The 18,248-nt window shown below is 42.0% G+C and overlaps 1 protein-coding gene across 1 annotated transcript; it reads right to left on the minus strand.

Moving 5' to 3' along the window:
• Positions 1-211: 211 nt before the first annotated feature.
• HHEX (hematopoietically expressed homeobox) lies at positions 212-17,185 on the minus strand. Its single transcript, XM_058188917.1, has 4 exons — positions 16,676-17,185; positions 8,230-8,408; positions 6,076-6,126; positions 212-4,876 (listed from the first exon to the last, which is right to left on the minus strand). The coding sequence occupies exons 1-4, from the start codon at positions 17,034-17,036 to the stop codon at positions 4,646-4,648; spliced, it is 822 nt and encodes a 273-aa protein (XP_058044900.1). The 5' UTR covers positions 17,037-17,185; the 3' UTR covers positions 212-4,645.
• Positions 17,186-18,248: the final 1,063 nt, after the last annotated feature.

Below are 18,248 nucleotides of genomic sequence, written 5' to 3' on the forward strand. Positions count from 1 at the left end.
TTGCGCAGGACTGGATTAGATTTTAAATTTATGGGTTTTAAATGGGTTTTATTTTATTTTTTTATATTGTTTTTAAACATTCGGCCTTTTAGAATAAGTTTTTTAATTGTTATTTTAATCTGTATTTATGTGTTTTTATTTGCCTGTGAATCGCCCTGAGTCCTTCGGGAGATAGGGCGGTATATAAATGCGATAAATAAATAAATAAATAAATAAATAAATAAAAAGTATCAGAAGAAACTAGAAGAGCTAAGTTCTAGTTCTGCCTTGCATGAAGCGATCTGGATACTTTTGAACCAGCCACTCTCTATCTGCCCTAGGAATGAAACAAGGGCAAACCGCTTTTTAAAATGAGTTCCTGAGAAAAACTGCAGAGACTAATCCATCCAGTCACCAAAAGACAACAATGATTTGACTGCATGTGCGCACACGCACACACATAAAATTGAGGAATATTTATTTACTGAGCCCAAAGTTTGCCATCTCTATATTTCCAAACTGTTCTAACCTTTAGTACTTATAAGGAGTCAAACTAGGAGGACCAGAAACTTGTGCTAGTATTTCTGCTACACATATATACAGTAATATGTACTTTCTTTTAAATATATTTGGAAGTAATCTATTACAAATAATCCATGAAATATGTGGCTGGTTATTTAAACAATATTACTAACTGCCTGGGGTGGGCACTGGCCCAGTTTTATTTCACAAGTAAATCCAAAAGTTTCCAATATTATAATTTTTTGTGATTAAACATAAAAATGAAACAATTACACAACAAAAATAGCAGCAGGAAGGATAAAAATACAATATCATCCTACTCTTTGGCTACGGTCATATAACTAAATTTCTGTAGCAAGTTAACAGAGCAGATGCAATATTACTCCCTATTGCAAGTGGTCCTTTAAGATGAAAGCACAGGTGGTCAGAAGTCTTGATGTCATGGATAGCACATCTTTGAGCAAATTATGTGAATTATGTCTTCTGCATCATTTGTCTGATAAGATTTTGATGTACACAAAATCCCTTGCCACCTGCAAGTGCCCACAGTTGCAAGATTTAATTCATCTTTCATTAATCAACATGTTCTTGGTTTGCAGAAATTAGAAACTTAACTTTATTTCCAATTCCAGTCCTTGCAGACCAATACTTGTGGCTACTCCGAATCTGAACACACATGGCCTCAGATAAACCTAGGGTCACCAGAGAGCAGGAGAGAATATGACAGTGTGCACAGTAACTTTGGTTTCTTGCCCATACCTTTAACTCTGCATAATAGATTATGATAGATTCCCTTCTATTATTTTATTTACTGAATAACAGGTACAAAGACACAACAGATATAGATTTTTTTCATGTAACAGGCAACCTCCCCCCACCCCCTTCTAGCACTGATGTTACATAATTTGATAATGAAATTAGGAAAGAAAAAGCACCAAGCTCAGAGACCATCAAGGATCCCACAGTTCAACCCTGAGCTATAAATATTCTCATGTATCAGTAAAACAAGACTGATTTTTTTGCTAGTGTTAGGCCGCTGTAATATTTGGGATAGGGAGGATATGTACTCTTGAATTAAGCCATGAATCAGCAGCAGGTAGTGAGACACACTCAGCTGGTCAACTGTTTGGAAGACTGCAGGACATTGATCAGTAACAATATTAATTTTTTCAGCCCTTTTTGATTGTTAGGAGGGTTGTTTAAAGGTGGGAATATTGAACAGAGAAATTTGAAAATCAAACTATTCTTGCTCTTAAACCTCCTGAAACAAAAGAATGGCCTGTTTTAATCCAATTGGCAGGGGGTGGGGTGGGATAAGGATAGGAACAGCAGCCTCTGGAAGCCAATGTACTCTTATTTCTATATTTTTGTTCATTTATTTATATCCTGTCTTTATTATTTTTACAAACAACTCAAGGTAGCAAACATATCCATGCTGGCTTTCATGGCTAAGGCTGGACTTGAACTCACAATCTCTTGCTTTGTAACCTGGTACTGTATCTTAACCACTAGACCAAAATGGCTCTAGAAATCTTGTTTCTAGCTTCTGCTACCCTCACTTCCTCAAAACAATGTCATCCAAATTTGACAGCAAAATAATCTAATTTTAGAGCACAATTTCAGAATATTTAATAGATTGGAATACAAGTTTGCTTCCTACTTTATTCACATCCTATATTTTGGAAAAGGAAAAAACTACCACTGAAAACTCCCATTCTGCCATATTTCAGCAACCTCAAGATATTGGGAAGTTATAAAAAGAGTGTTAAGCTCCCACATGGAATGAACCACGTGGTTTCAGGATGCAGGTTGTTTTTCTTGGCCATAGAAACATACTTTAAAAACCGTGGTATAAACAGCTCACTAAGTCAGCAAACTCTGGATCCAGGGCCATATGCAATCATTTTGCAATCCCCTCAGATCAAGATGCCAGAATTCATTGGCATAATTACCACTGTATACTGTGTAGTTCATGTTTTATGGGTTAACAGTATCACTTGGTATTAGACAAAACCCTAAATGAATTTGCTGAAAATTTTTCAACATCTTATATCCATCAGATAGTTTTAAAATCTTCAACTAGGTAAGGATTTTGCTTGTGGCCTGCTTTGAAATCCATTAATATTGGGCAGAAGTTGAAAAATTGTTCCAGAATAAGGGAGTTGCAAATACCTAGTATTTTGTAACATTCAGTAACATTACCTAGGAACCTTCATGGGTGCAGTTAGCAAGAAAAGCTTAAATTTAGGATGCCTTCTCTTTTGAGCCAGGCTCTTTAAAATGCAGAGCAAATAGGTGCAAGCAAAAGAAAGGCAATAGACTATTACATTTAGAAAGACAATCTCATTAAAGTTTTTATGTAGGCATTTCTTAACCTAATAAGTACATGGGTTCTCTGGACTCTCAGAATGTAATTTGTAGGCAAGCTTTACTTAAACACAACAGATCCTTATATGAAAGTAGTTAGCAGAACATAAAGGGCAAGTAACCAAATCCATTAGTTTTGTTTTAGTCACCATCTTTAAGAGCATACATATAAACATATATACTCATACATATAACATTTTAAAAATGTATTAAAATAAATGAAATATATACTGAATATTTTTTAAAATAGCCTTCAATTTTATATACATCTGGGACATAAATCCCACTGGATTAATGGGGATTATGTTTAAGTGGACATGTAATAGTGTTAGTTGTAAAGACAAAGACCTGCTGGAGGTGCACAGTAATATTTCCATTGTGCTGTCCTCTGCAGCCCTCATTAATCTGGTTCCCATTCAGATGTATTGAGCTACAGAAGTGGTTTGGGAACAAATATAGCTGTAGCCCAACACATCTGGAGGGTAACAGTTTGAATAAAGCAAAGTTAGTGTTTATTGGTATCTGGTAAATATCTATGGAGATTCTCAATCATCCAGGTCATGGTTGTCCCAAAGCCATGGTTGCTTTTTCAAAAGGCAACTGGACTTTGTTTTTCCTTTAAAATGTTTAGCTTCTCATTCAAGAAGCTTCTTTGTTCTGAACTGTTGGTCTCTGGTATTCTTTAGCCATTATTTACTGAAATCATACAACAAGTGAACTCTGCTATATAAACCACACTGGCTGTGTCAATGTAAGATTCTAAGCCACAAAGAATTGGAACCCCGCCAGGATTTTGAACATGCTCTAATGATCTACATCATATACCACATTATAGTATGACTTACAGATCACACTAAGCTAAAAGAAAACAAACTACATAACGTCTTAGTGAATAAGGCCTTCTTAGGATTCTTCCTTGTTCTAGGATACTGTACACAGGTAGAATCATTTCACACAATCTAAATTCATAATTCATTCGAAGGCATGGTTTTAGGCATGGGTTCTTGAATAGGCTACAGTAGATGGATTAAAAAACAGACCACAAACTAGGATCTACAAACCAAAAATCTATATTATGACTAAACATGATAAGTGAACATATAACCATAGAGTTTCTCCCTTCTGACCATGAACTAGTGAGTATGGCTAGTATAGGCCACTATCAAGTTCCTTAGACCATTCATATCTCAAATCAACCCAAAATAAAGTTCCTTTTCATTCTCCTATTATTTATATTAAGAACTTGCTACACACCTAATAAATGTCTCGTACATTATTTTCCATACCTCAGGGAAGGTTATTTTAATGGAATATGTACTTCCATGAAGGATACTCTCATGATCCATGCAAAACTGATTTCATTCTGCATACTATTACATTTGTGAGATCTCTGCAAAAAGATGCATCCCAAGAACTAAAATTTTCCTTGAGACATCAGAAAATTCCTTTTTCGTGTTGTTCCCTGTTGTGATCTAAGGATTTTCATGTTTAAATTCATGGAGAATGCAGCATTCTGGGCTAGGATACAAAATCAATCCCAGTACAAATAGAGGAAGGCAAATATAGAATTCCCTTCCAGTCATGAAAGGATCTACTCCTTTATCAAATGGATTGTCTCAACAAACACAATGACAATTATTTACAGAGTTTGTTATTCCTTCCCTCTTTCTCCATCCAACTGAAATAGGAGAGAAAACCCCTTTTTTATAGCACTGATTGTTTTTGTCAAGCCAGTTCCTCTTAAAGTGCAAATAGAGGGAAAGTCCATCTTCAAGTGCTACAGATGGGGACCGTTGAAATAGCCTTTGTCTCCCTCAATGTCCACCTCTTGATCTGAATCATCTGAGATGTCCGAATCCAACTCTTCTTGGGAGACAGGTGAAGGGGTATATTGTGGCCTACGTGGAGAAACTCCCTTATCCATCTCAGGACTCAAGCAATTTTCTTGTTTGGAAGTCTGAATACTTTCTCCACTTTCTGACTCCTTTTTGTTGGGTTGAGGGGTCTCCTAAGAACAAACACAGAAGTCATGGAATCAAAACTATTTGGTGAGAAAACCACTAGTTTGGAAAATATTGGCCATTTCAAGCTTTCTTTGGACACTACAGAAATCTAATTTTCTGAAAACCTAGTTCTGCCAACTGGTTTAGGACAGTCCGATTCTGGAGGCAGTTAGTAGATTAGGAGAATATCTTACCTTTACCCTATTTATATATGAATTCTTTTTATTCAGTTTGTTGTTAATTTTAATGTTTTAACTTTTCATGCTCTATGTTGTTAACATTCCAATTTGTTACCCTGTAATTTATGAGATTTTAATCTGGCCAGAATCACTTGATAAGTGAGGTGGGTAGCATATAAATTAATAAAATAAAAAATTAAGTGAGCCACTAACTCTTTAATAAAAATAGTAGCTAGACATTACGGTAAAAGCTCAGCTGACCAACATCAGCAATATCTTCCTGACCTTGGCTCATCTCAGAAATCTAAGCAGAATTAGACTTGTTAATATCTATATGAGAAACCACTAAGAAATCTATAGCATTATAAATTAAACTGGAATTTGGAAATAATGACTAAGGTGAATTATTAAAGGTAAAAGGGTAAAAGATAATCCATCAAAATTAGGCAAATTACATTTTAGGTTGGTTCTGCTCCATGGGAAATCAACTGAACATATAGTTTCAAAGTTAGAAAGCTGCATCTTAATTAGAGTATGAATCCCAAAATGAAATCATACCAATGTTGTATTATGTGCTTAGTTTGGTTTTGATTAAACATGTTATCTATGCATAACCCTTCTAATTGCAAAGTACATTTTTCAGCTTATCACAATGTGTGAATGATGATTCACTTATCAATGCATGATTAAAACAAGACATCATGGCTGAGGGTAATGTGTGAACCCAGGAAATGTGTTCATAGGAGTTTATTTCGATTAGGATTCAATAACTGCATGTGAACAGAGGGCATGTACCGCTTAGCACAGGAAACTGTCAACAATATCTAAACATGCCACAACTTTTGCAAAAACAAACATGTTGCTGTGATTCAGGAGCTTTTCAAATGTAATGTTTTGGAATGCCACGTGTCCTCTTAAGTAAGCTGAAATAATTAAGCACTCCCTATAATTCTGATCTATGTACTTCAAGTACAGGAATCTGGGCACAGCTAGTAAGATTGAGGAGCAGGACCCATTACACTTACCTGCTTTAAGCGCCTCCATTTTGCCCGCCGATTTTGAAACCATGTTTTAACCTAATTGGGGGAGAAAAAAGCTTAAATGGGAGAAAAATATGAGTGAAAAACGCCTCTAAAAACTGCAATCCAATACATACTTATCTGCTATGGATGGTAGGCCTGAGATACTCATGAGACACTGCAATACTGTAAATGCCTACTCAAAAACTAGACATTTTAATAGTATCAGAGTAAGGAGGGAACCTAAGTCAAATTTGACTTCTGAATTAACCAGTCTACAGGACGTTCTGCCTGTTAAGTGAAACATGCCTACAGTATTTAACAACTTGAGAAGGGGAGTCACTGTCTTGTTTTTTCAGGCCCCTGAAAGGGAAGATGATTTGAGAGTAATGACATCCACTTAAGGGTCTCTTTACCCCATCCCCTTTCTGTTCCCAAATTCAGAGACTTTCTCAAGCAAGAAAAAAATATATGTCAGAATGACAGTGACATCTAATTGCATTGATCCTGCACAGAGAGGGCACAGCTATGTTCCAAATAATAAAAGCACATCAGTTTGCTTTTATGAGGTCTGCAGAGGGGATTAGTGGGTAGGATTTGTGGAATTTTGAAATAATACTTCTGATACTTAATTTTCAAATGAACAACCTATGGGTTGAATGTAATCCATAGTGGATCCTCTCCACATTTTACGCACCTCAACATATGTATGCTTATTTATAAATTAAATATTACTACATTAGCATATACATACACATCAATTACATTATATTTGGTTTATACTTAATATAAATTATTTCTACAGCTTAACTTCTTTCTTTAGATGTGCTTTAAATCTGCAGTTCTCAAAGTATAGTCTGGGGACCCCGTTTCAAAGATCCTCAAAGTCAAATAAATATTTGCTTTAATACAATACATATTGATTGATGTAACCCACATAAATCAATGTCCTTTGAGATCTGCAATAGTTTAAGAACGTATCCGGGTCCCCAGCAACCAAAATGTTTGAGAACCCACTGCTTTAAATAAAATATAATCAGGCAGTCATATTTTTTCGCACACTTCAGGAGGTTGTACAGGTAGTCCTCGATTTACAACAGTTCATTTAGTGACCATTCGAAGTTACAACCGCACTGAAAAAAGCGACTTATCACCGTCTTTCACACTTATGACTGCTGCAGCATCCCCTGGTCACGTGATTTACATTCGGATGCTTGACAACCAACTCATATTTATGACGGTCGCGGTGTCCCCGGAGGTCACGATTCCCCTTTTGCTACCTTCTGACCAGCAAAGTCAATGGGGAAGCCAGAGTCACTTAACCGTTATGTTACTAGTTTAATAATAGCAGTGATTACCTACAATAGAAGAATGGATATTGAAGGTTGCCAATTTGGCTGAGATGGCGAAGATATCAGCCTTTTTGAAAGACAATACGCAAGAAAGATACTTAAAGGAATGGAAAAAATGGATTGACTATATTCAACGTAGATATCAGATTAAGAGTTATCAGACTGTTTTTGAATGATTATGATGTATTATTCTTGATTGTTTTTGGGGGAAGTTAGGAATTGATGATTGTAGGGGTATAATTAAGTTGGGATGAAAATTTTTTAGCATATGTTTGTTTTATTTTTAACTATCCCTTGTGCCCGTTCCGGGAAGTCGGGAGGGGGTTGTGAAGGGAGGGGAGAGGAGGGGGGGAAAGGGGAAAAAAATTTTGTAAAACTTTTTGAATAAAAAATAATAGCAGTGATTCGGCTTAACAAACTTGGGCAGAAAAGTCGTGAAATGGGGCAAAAGTCACATTAACAAATTTCTCACTTAGCAACATAAATTCTGGGCTCCATCGCGGTCGTTAAGCCGAGGACTACCTGTATTGTGCAGCTCTGTAACCGGTGGATCCCACTTTGCCTGAGGGGTCAAGCTTTTGGGGATTTCATGAACGACCAAGACAGGCATACATGGAGGCGACCCAGGGACTTCCACCAGCCTCCATTCTTAAGACAAGACAAAGCAAAGCAAAGGCGGTTCTTGGCGGGAAGAGGAGCCTTTTACTAACTTGGTTGCCTCCGCCAGCGAAGCCTGTTTCACACACACACACACACACACACAAACACCCCGAATTTTGGTGGGAAACGTTTTCGGCGGCCTCCTCACCTGCCTCTCGCTGAGCTGCAGCACTTTGGCCAGGCGCTTCCGTTCCGGCGGGGAGAGATATTTCTGCGTCTCGAACTTCTTCTCCAGCTCGATGGTTTGGTCGTTGGAAAAGCGCACTTGGCCTCCTTTCCGCTTGTGCAGCGGCCTCTGCATGAAGGGGCTCCACAGCAGCGGCTTCCCTGCAAGAGACACCCAACGGGGTGGGGTTAGGAACCGCCAGGGAGGGGCGGGACGAGTTCCCTTTCTCCGCTACAGACTCTCGCTTACCCGGCTGGCTTTCCTCCGCTTTCTCCAACTCGGAGTACTTACCCTTCCCCTGGTTAAACTCAGCGGAAAAAAACCTTGTTCGTAATTCTACTGATCTTTGGTCTCGAAAAACAACGAGGCAGCCCCGGTTCTCTCCTGCCGATGGGGGAAGCGGCAGCCTTCCGCATGTTACCCCTGCAAAGCGGGGCGTTTTAGGGTGGAAAGGGTCTCCGCCCTCGCTATTTGGGACCGTCCCGAGGTGACCGGCGAGGAAACGGCTAAAGAGCCCAGCGTTTCATTCTTTTTTTTTTTCTCTCATTTTTGTTTTGTTTTATTTATATAGAATAGAATAGAATAGAATTTTTTATTGGCCAAGTGTGATTGGACACACAAGGAATTTGTCTTGGTGCATATGCTCTCAGTGTACATAAAAGAAAAGATACCTTCATCAAGGTACAACATTTACAACACAATTGATGGTCAATATATCAATATAAATCATAAGGATTGCCAGCAACAAGTTATAGTCATACAGTCATAAGTGGAAGGAGATGGGTGATGGGAACTATGAGACGATTAATAGTAGTGCAGATTCAGTAAATAGTCTGACAGTGTTGATGGAATTATTTGTTTAGCAGAGTGATGGCCTTGGGGGGGGGGAAACTGTTCTTGTGTCTAGTTGTTCTGGTGTGCAGTGCTCTATAGCATCGTTTTGAGGGTAGGAGTTGAAACAGTTTATGTCCAGGATGCAAGGGATCTGCAAATATTTTCACGGCCCTCTTCTTGATTCGTGCAGTATACAGGTCCTCAATGGAAGGCAAGTTGGTAGCAATTATTTTTTCTGCAGTTCTAATTATCCTCTGAAGTCTGTGTTTTTCTTGTTGGGTTGCAGAACCGAACCAGACAGTTAGAGAGGTGCAAATGACAGACTCAATAATTCCTCTGTAGAATATAACATTCAATTTTCATCAAACTGTGTATTCTGAGTACAGTTATGTTTGAATAGTCATGTTCATACATCTTTGCTGCGATAGATCATCACCATATTAATTATATAATAACAAAATAATATAATAACATCAATAATACTTAACATTTAACATCTTAACAACTATCTTCTATATCAGGGGTCCCCAACCTTGGCAGCTTTAAGCCTGGAGGACTTCAACTCCCACGAATTCTTGTTCTGTATCATTTTCTCCATTTATATCTCCTCCTTTCTAACTTCTGTTCTGATTATCTAGCCATTGATAAAATATGTCCCATATAAAAAAATATTCAGCTAAGAGTCCAGCGTTTCATTCTTAAAACGCTCGGTGAGAAGGGTATGGAGTGCAAAGATGTTTCACTCTGGATCGCTCTTCTCCGCTTGACGGGTTTCTTTCCAAAGGCGTTTTAAACTGCATTAAAAATGCTTACTTATCCACAGGTGTGTCATAAGAAACACCTGCGTGCTGACTGAGGAAGGCCTGATCTGAGCTCCGCAGATGGATAGCAAATATTTCCCATTTGTAGCTTCTTTTAGACAGGTATATTTAATTGGTACACCAGCAATACCTTAAACGCCCTCAGGCATTAATGTGAGAGCCCTGAAGATTACAGACAGAACTGTGGGAAGGGAAATTGCTTATTTTGCTGCAGCCCTAGATTGTTTCCTAGTCGGATTCAGTCAATATTTTGATAGAAACAAACTTCACAATTGGAAATCCTCTTTCTAAAAATTGCTTTGGGCCCAACTATGGTCCTGGTGCAGGTGTTTTGGTGAATGTCTAGCCCCACTCTGGCAATATCTACAGGTAGTCCTTGAGTTACAAACACAATTGAGCCCAAAATGTATGTTGCTAAGTGAAACATTTGTTAAGTGAGTTTGCCATTTTTATGACTTTTCATGCCACAATTGTTACCTGAATCATTGCATTTGTTAACCCATTGACTTTGCTTGTCAGAAGGTCACAAAAGTTGATCACATGACCTTGGGACACTGCAGTCATCATAAATCATAAATATGAACGAGTTGCCAAGCATCTGAATTTTCATCATGTGACCATGGGGATGCTGCAACAGTCATAAGTGTGAAAAACAGTCATAAGTCACTTTTTTCAGTGCCGCTGTAACTTTGAACAGCCACTAAGTGAATTGTTGTAAATCGAGGACTACCTGTATTAGGAGAATGTGTTCGCGCAATCCCCCATTACTTTATTCATAATTTACTCAACCCAACTGTATGATGTGAAGGTCACTCATAAGCTAAATACACAATAGGCCAAAGCATGCTTATTTAACTTATGGTTGGGAGAGGGGGCATCCCAAGAAGACTGTCTGTTATAGACTGGGGGACCCAATCTACTTCCCTCCACGTGCTTCACCTTCCATCAGGCAGCTTTGAAAGGGACCGGGGAGTTGTAATGCAAATCAGTTGCGTCCAAGGGGTCGAAAACCACAGCACACAAAACTGGTAATGGGTCTCAGCTCAGCCAGGCTTCCTAAAATCCGAAGTCCAGCCGGTTAAGATGCAGGCTTGTCGATTCGGACGGGCTATTAGACTTTAATGGACAGCTGGTTGTTCGCGGGAAAGGTCCGCTCTGCCAGGAGTTGGATGGGCGGCAGGACGGAGTCGGCGCGGTTCTCTCTTGGGCCAGCCTTTTGACGTGCGCCCGCGGGCAGAGGACCCTGGAAGCAAGCCGCAGAAGGCGAGGGCAGCATTTCCGTCAATGTGTTTCCTGTTGGTGCATCAAAAGGAGAAGAAAGAGCCGAGCCTTCCTCCCTGCAGCTCGAATACGGCCTCAAACTCCCGGGCATCAATTTGGAAGGCAAAGATTGCGCCCCCCCGCTTCCTCCCCGCGCAGAAGAGACCAGATCCAGATCTCGGGCCCGATCCTCTTGGGTCAGGACCGCCTGCTGATCGCCCTCTGCCGAACTCTGTTGAGTTATTCTCATTCTTTGTCCTCGGAGGTACACTACTCCTAAACTGGAGGTTTTGTTATGCGCTCGCGGCTAACAGTTTTCTAGAAGTCTATCCCCCATGCATAAGGTCTCTTTCTTTCAACCAGCAGGTGGGTTTGCGAAGGTAAATGGGGGCTGGATCCTGTTTTCTTTTATGATCTCAGCCACAAAGAGGGAGAAAGCGATTTTGGACCTGCCGGGATAGATTCCGTAGTGCCGAAAACTTGGTCGAAAACTTTAGCGGCTCTTGTCCAGAGGATCCTTTTTAAACGAATGGCCGCAAAGGAGTTTTACATCCCACCTGAAAACTTCAGGCTCTCGATTCAAGCCATCAAAACTTCTGATCACCAATTCAGTTCTAAAAGTAATTATTCCCCAAGTGAAGTGGAGCCGTTCAAAACCGAGGATCAACTTCGCCGTTAGACTTATATTATAAAAAGGGGAAAGGGAATCCACAATCGCCTTCCTAATTTTATTTGGTCCCGCTAGCCAAATAAACGAATTTTAATCTGAAAATGATTCTCTCCTCCCCCCCCATCGGCCCACTACAACGTATGTAAGTAAAAAAAAAAAGTATTTTCTTTGTTCTTTTAAAATTATATTGACAAACGAAGATTGAAGAAGAAGAAGTGTTGTGGTTTTAAATTAAGGAAGAGAGCCTTCCTCCCTGCAGCTCGAATACGGCCTCAAACTCCCGGGCATCAATTTGGAAGGCAAAGATTGCGCCCCCCGCTTCCTCCCCGCGCAGAAGAGACCAGATCCAGATCTCGGGCCCGATCTTCTTGGGTCAGGACCGCCTGCTGATCGCCCTCTGCCGAACTCTGTTGAGTTATTCTCATTCTTTGTCCTCGGAGGTACACTACTCCTAAACATGGAGGTTTTGTTATGCGCTCGCGGCTAACAGTTTTCTAGAAGTCTATCCCCCATGCATAAGGTCTCTTTCTATCAATCAGCAGGTGGGTTTGCGAAGGTAAATGGGGGCTGGATCCTGTTTTCTTTTATGATCTCAGCCACAAAGACGGAGAAAGCGATTTTGGACCTGCCGGGATAGATTCCGTAGTGCCGAAAACTTGGTCGAAAACTTTAGCGGCTCTTGTCCAGAGGATCCTTTTTAAACGAATGGCCGCAAAGGAGTTTTACATCCCACCTGAAAACTTCAGGCTCTCGATTCAAGCCATCAAAACTTCTGATCACCAATTCAGTTCTAAAAGTAATTATGCCCCAAGTGAAGTGGAGCCGTTCAAAACCGAGGATCAACTTCGCCGTTAGACTTATATTACAAAAAGGGGAAAGGGAATCCACAATCGCCTTTTTCTCTGGTAATTGGTTTTTGTGTCAAAATCTTGTGGAGACTTCAGCAATTCTTTTAAATTTTTTATAAATGTCCCTGCAAAAAGTTACACAATTTATTCAGCTGTTAAATCTATTTTTGAATTTGTGAGCTTTTCCTTGGGCTCCAGTTGAATGCCAGGTTAAAACACCACAATTATAGTGTGTCCTTTACTGAAAGCCTTATGGATGCAAATAAAACCGAATTGCATTAGCTGGGCTCTTGTTTTCCGGTTTACAGGAAGGGAGGAGATTTACTTACAAATCCAGGAGGTAAATCAACAAAGTAATAAAAACCAAACAGAGCAATAATATTTGTTGCAGAATGCTCAGTATCCAAAAAATATCCAGTCTTTTTATAGATCTGTATAATCATAAATCAGTGAGTAGAATTACTAAATGAAAAGGCAGAATACACACATTCAGACCCACGTTTTATATTTCCAAATACTTAATATATATTATATTTTTTTGCGGATGTAAATCGATTCAGAAAAAGAAATAAGTGTGTAGTCAGATATAGTCAGATTCATAAAATGTCGGATTCATAGAATGTCAGATGTAGTCAGATTCATAAAATGTCGGATTCATAGAATGTCAGATGTAGTCAGATTCATAGAATGTCTTCTCCAGAAAAGCCATATGGATATGCCACGAAACTTGATTAAGTTATCTCTGTTCAGAACAAACCAAGTTAATCAATCCTCCTCAACTACACAAAATAGAAGGAAGCAAACTGAAAAATTTTAACCTTGGACTCAAACATATTTAAGGACAAAATCCCATTAAAATTTATGGAGGTGTTTTGTTGTTTTATTTCTCTTTAGAAATACGGGTAACTAAAATACCGGTGTATGAAAAAGTGAGCAGTACCTGGGAGCAAATCCTTACTATTCAGCTTCTGTTTCAAACTGGGGAAGGTTGGGAAAGAGAAGAATGATGATCTAGGTACCCATGCCCCAATAAGCCTTGGGATGAGCCACAATTCCATACTTTATACCATAGGGAGAATTCACACATTTTCTGTGTATGAAATGGCCATCCCCCTATGTTGCCTACGTGGAGTTTATTCCAAAAAGAACTTCTGCCATTTCAGGGAAACGGAGATGACTATTCTCAAACTAAATCCGCAAGGGAGAACAATCAGGAAACAATTCCAGAAAATCCCCAGATCCCGAGGCAGACGTCTTCGGAGCTTAGATTCCCTGGAAATCCCACTTCTGATTAACTTGACCTTCTTTCACTCAACACAATGTTGCAGTTTCCAGGATGCCCTGAATTAATCGATCGCACATCTGGGTTGCCCAAGATCCTGGGCTAAATGTGGCTGCCTAATCTGTGTCTCGTGAACATCCATTCTTTTTTTTCCCTTCATTTGTATAGAAGCCTACTCAGAAACCGGACCCATCGGGCGAATGGTGTCACTTTCCAGTCCCAATCCACTCTCTTTCAGCGGACTTTCTCCCGTAGGAGTGGGATGGGCAGTTTCAATTACGCACTTCCACTTCAATGGCACTTATTCCCCCTGGGCTGAGGAGTCTGGACGATGGGTTGCCATTTCCGTTTACGACTCGAACCCAGCACCAAAACAGCCAGAAAGCCAAGAACGTTTGTAGGGCCGCCCCCCGCCCCCCCAAAAAAAATCTTGGTAGCCTTTGGGGCGCTCCTTATTTCTTGGAGGCCTGAAGCTCTTGAGATGTTCCTGGGAGGAAAATGACACCGAGGCGGCCACAGAAGCAGACGACAGTTCGGCACCTCTTGGAAGTCTCCCTGGAGTGGGTGGAACCGACTACGCAGGTCCGGGATCCCGAGGTCGCGCCAGAAGGCAGGAGGCCGAGCGGGCACGTTTCAAAGAGTCTGTCTCGCCTCCACCCGCCCCCACCCCCCCGCTTTGGTTTTGGGTTTCTGTCTGTCTCCGCGCCTTTGAAAATGCAGCATTGTTGTTTGCGTCAGGCATTCAGCAATTTCGGTGCAAACAGCTTTTTTTTTTTTCTCTTTTCTTTTCTTGAAAGGAAGCAACGAGTTATTTTAGCTGTCATAAAGCTCCATCCCACACAGAGGAAATGAACAATATCAGAAAAACGGATCCGGGCTATCAGAAGCCGAGTGTTTCCTGAATGTGTCTGTATTGAGGATGTCGATAAAATAATCAGCAGCGTGCACGGCTCCCGGAGACGAGCCAGCTCCGGGCGTCCAGGAAAATACTTTACAGCTTCTGAAACCAGATTTGCTCCTATCAAGAGCTCAAGATATCCTGTATGAACGGAAAGGGGTCAGCCAACCTCGCTCAGACGGCACAAACCGATTCCAACGCCAAGCCGGCGATTCGCAAAAACGCGAGGGCGAACCGGGCCGGGTGATGGACCGAAACATCCAGACCCAGAATGGGGTTTTCCAATAGTCCTGGAATCCCAATTTGTAGAAACCCTAAGAGGCATGGGCATTGTAGTCCACTACCAATCCGCACGCTTAACTGCAAATAATAGAAGCACGCCTCTTTCTCAATTAAGCCAAGTTACTGACCTTTCCCGACCCACTGACTGCTAAACTAACCTAAGTGGGAATCCTGTATCAAAGTAGACTAAAGTAGGAATATCCTATAATTTAATGGGCCGTAGGAAACGGTGGGAAGACGGTGGAAACACACACACATACATCCACTTTCAAATCCAGGCGATTTATCTATCAAGAGGTTGAGATGTAGAGGATTCGGGGGGGGGGGGATAGAAATGGTTTGCCCCCCCCTTCCACATCCTTCCTAGGATTATAGAACTGTGCAAGATAAATTTACTAATTAAACGATCTGATTGATGGCTGTTTTTAGCTCTGTTGTTCAAGATACGAACAGTGATAAAATGCACTCCTGAGAACATTTTCGATTTGTCCAGGGGTTCCCCATTATTGCATCCTAATTTGGGGGTGGGAATACCCGGGAGAAATGAATTATACGGACACCGGTCCCTGAAGCTCAAAGTGTGTAGGATGCTAAAGCAGATCTTACTCAGAACCCACAATTTACGGCCACCCCCTCGTCCCCTTCCACATTTGCGCGCAGCTTAATTGATCGTCACAATGACGCTGGCTTCCGAGGAAATCCAGATAGGGAAAGTGCGCGGCGACAACCTCATTCAACTAAGCCGACTTCTAAGGAAAGTCTTCAGAAGAAGAGACGGCTAGGAAGGAAAACCAGTCTGAGATAACCGGCCTTCAGATCTCCTGAAAAGTCTCGCTACTTGTTGGTTTGCAGTTCTCCAGCTCAAGAGATCGCAGTCGTATCCCTCGGTTGAAGCCACAGGGAAGCAAATGCCAAGGCGATCTCTAGCACACAATTTGCTAGTAGACCGCAACGAGACCGGACTCTTGTTAGAAGTTTCCGTGGTTAGAGGACCATTTTCGCCCGCTGCCGCCCCCCCCACCCCCACCCATCCGCCACTTCAGACGATCCCGCAAATCGCGAATTGGGATGATGCCTTATTATTCGATCCCCGAAAAATTGGTCCGGAATTATAGACGGTGCTTCTTCATTCGTGAAAGTGAAAAGTGATAAACCGCTGGAGCATATATATATATATATATATGCTCTGCAAGGGTCTTTAAATAAATATATATATATTATAAAATTAAAATTATTATTAAAATAAATTATTAAAATAAATAAAATAAAATAAATATAATATAATATAAATAAATATATATATATTAAAGACCCTCTGCAAATCGCTCTGAAATCGGTTCTGATTTCAGAGCGCCAAAGACGGTTTCGGGAATCAGGCGAGCCGGCGGGATCCTCCTGACAAAACTGTGGAGCGGGAGCGGCGCTGCGCTTTCCCCTAATCCCGGGAGCAGGCCAGCCGGAGCCAGGCGGCGGCGGCGGCTGCGACTCCCCCACCCCACTCTCTCCTCCTATTCCCCGGGCCGCGAGACTTACCCAAGGGATCGTGGCGGAGGAGGGCGTGCGAGTAATCGCCGACGGCGCGGGGAAACGGGTAGAGCGGTGGCCCGGCCGCAGGACCGTAGGGGCCACTCCCGTAGGTGGCTGCAGCCAGGGGGTGCGAGAAGGCCGGGTGGATCGGCGTCGGCTCGTAGATGGGAGTCCGGTAGGAAGCCACCAGGCTGGTGAAGGAGGAATTGGGCGACGGCAAGGTGGGGGGAGGCGGCCCGGGCGGCCCCGGCACCCCCCTGCCGAGGATGTCTTCGATGTAAAAGGGCGTGGGGTGCACCGGCTGCAGCATCGGGGTGGGCGCGTAGAGAGGGGGCAGAGAGGCCGACCCCGACGGCTGGTATTGCATGGCTGGTCTGGGCAGAGGCAGGAGCTTTTCTGCGTTCGGGCTTCGGGACCCGGCCCGTCTTCCTCTGCCGGGACCCGCCTCTGCTTTTGCTTTTTTTTTTCCCACCCCGAAGCAGGGCGAACCGCGGGGCCCCTGCCGCCTCCCGCACGACAAGTTTCAATCTGGGAGCTCCGCTGGGCAGCGCCGCTTCCTGCCCCGGGCCTTGAGTCCAACCAATGAGATGGCCGGCGATGGAGCCGGCCACACCCACAGGCCCCGCCCACCCCCTCGACTTTCTGCTGTCCCGCGGCTTCAATCCACAGCCCCGGACTGAACCGCTGCCTGGCGACTCCGCAGGGAACGCCGGGTGGCGTGGCGTGGCGTGGGGTTGGGGACGGCTGAGTGCCTTAAAGTGTATTCCTAGGACTCTTGGGGCGGGCTCCCCGTAGACCCTGCCAGGGGGCGGCGAAATCAAAATCATTTTTTAAAAATTTATTTTGTCAATCATATATAAGATAACAGGTAAAAGTATAAACATAATTTGGATACATGAAAAGAGTAAGTAAAAAGGAATATTAGGACAGGGACGGTAGGCACGCAGGTGCACTTATGCACGCCCCTTTGCAAGCCTATGTTGAAAAAGAATACAGTATTGAAATCCCAAAAATCTTGAGAAGTGGTAGGTAGCCAATGCATCGGTTTCAATTTTGAATAGGGTAAATATCGCTCAACATAACTCATGCCGGCAAAAACCTCTTTTGGGATCCTCTGTCGTTTTTAAAAGTGGGAAGTAGTCCTGAGGAAAAAAAAAGTTCAAGAGCACTGCCCACGAGATTGCCCGATTCTTTTCTCCCGAAAGACTCCTGGACTGGTTTTGATTGCTTGCAAAAATAAAATAAGTTTTCTTCCTATTTCTCCCCCTCCCCACTCTCCTAAATAATACAATACAGGGAGAGGCGTGAAGCCCCCTTGGTTAAATGCAAAGGAATGTGACTGGGTTCTGCAATGCTCTCCACCGATTTACTTAACCCGTTTTAAAACCATCTCCAAACTAGGGAGGTGTGAGGGTCCCTGCAAAACTTAGGGATGCTCTGGATGCGTGTAGGATGTGTTTAGCTCTACAAAGGAAGGATTTTTGTCTCCTGAATGCATTTTTCTAGGGCAAACATTTTTATTTAGACCTGTGGAACCGTCCACAGTTCCCACTTTACAAAGCAGGAATTGTGGCAGCTG

This window comes from Ahaetulla prasina, chromosome 6 (genome assembly GCF_028640845.1).
Source record: "Ahaetulla prasina isolate Xishuangbanna chromosome 6, ASM2864084v1, whole genome shotgun sequence".
NCBI lineage: Eukaryota > Metazoa > Chordata > Lepidosauria > Squamata > Colubridae > Ahaetulla > Ahaetulla prasina.

What these genes read in the sequence shown, in the direction of transcription:
- HHEX (XM_058188917.1), bottom strand. Translation starts at nt 17,036, where the DNA reads ATGCAATACCAGCCGTCGGGGTCGGCCTCTCTGCCCCCTCTCTACGCG. An exon ending in CCTCCGCCACGATCCCTTGG is followed by an intron (nt 8,409 to 16,675) that starts GTAAGTCTCGCG and finishes TGTCTCTTGCAG; the next exon opens with GGAAGCCGCTGCTGTGGAGC. An exon ending in TGCAGCTCAGCGAGAGGCAG is followed by an intron (nt 6,127 to 8,229) that starts GTGAGGAGGCCG and finishes TCCCCCAATTAG; the next exon opens with GTTAAAACATGGTTTCAAAA.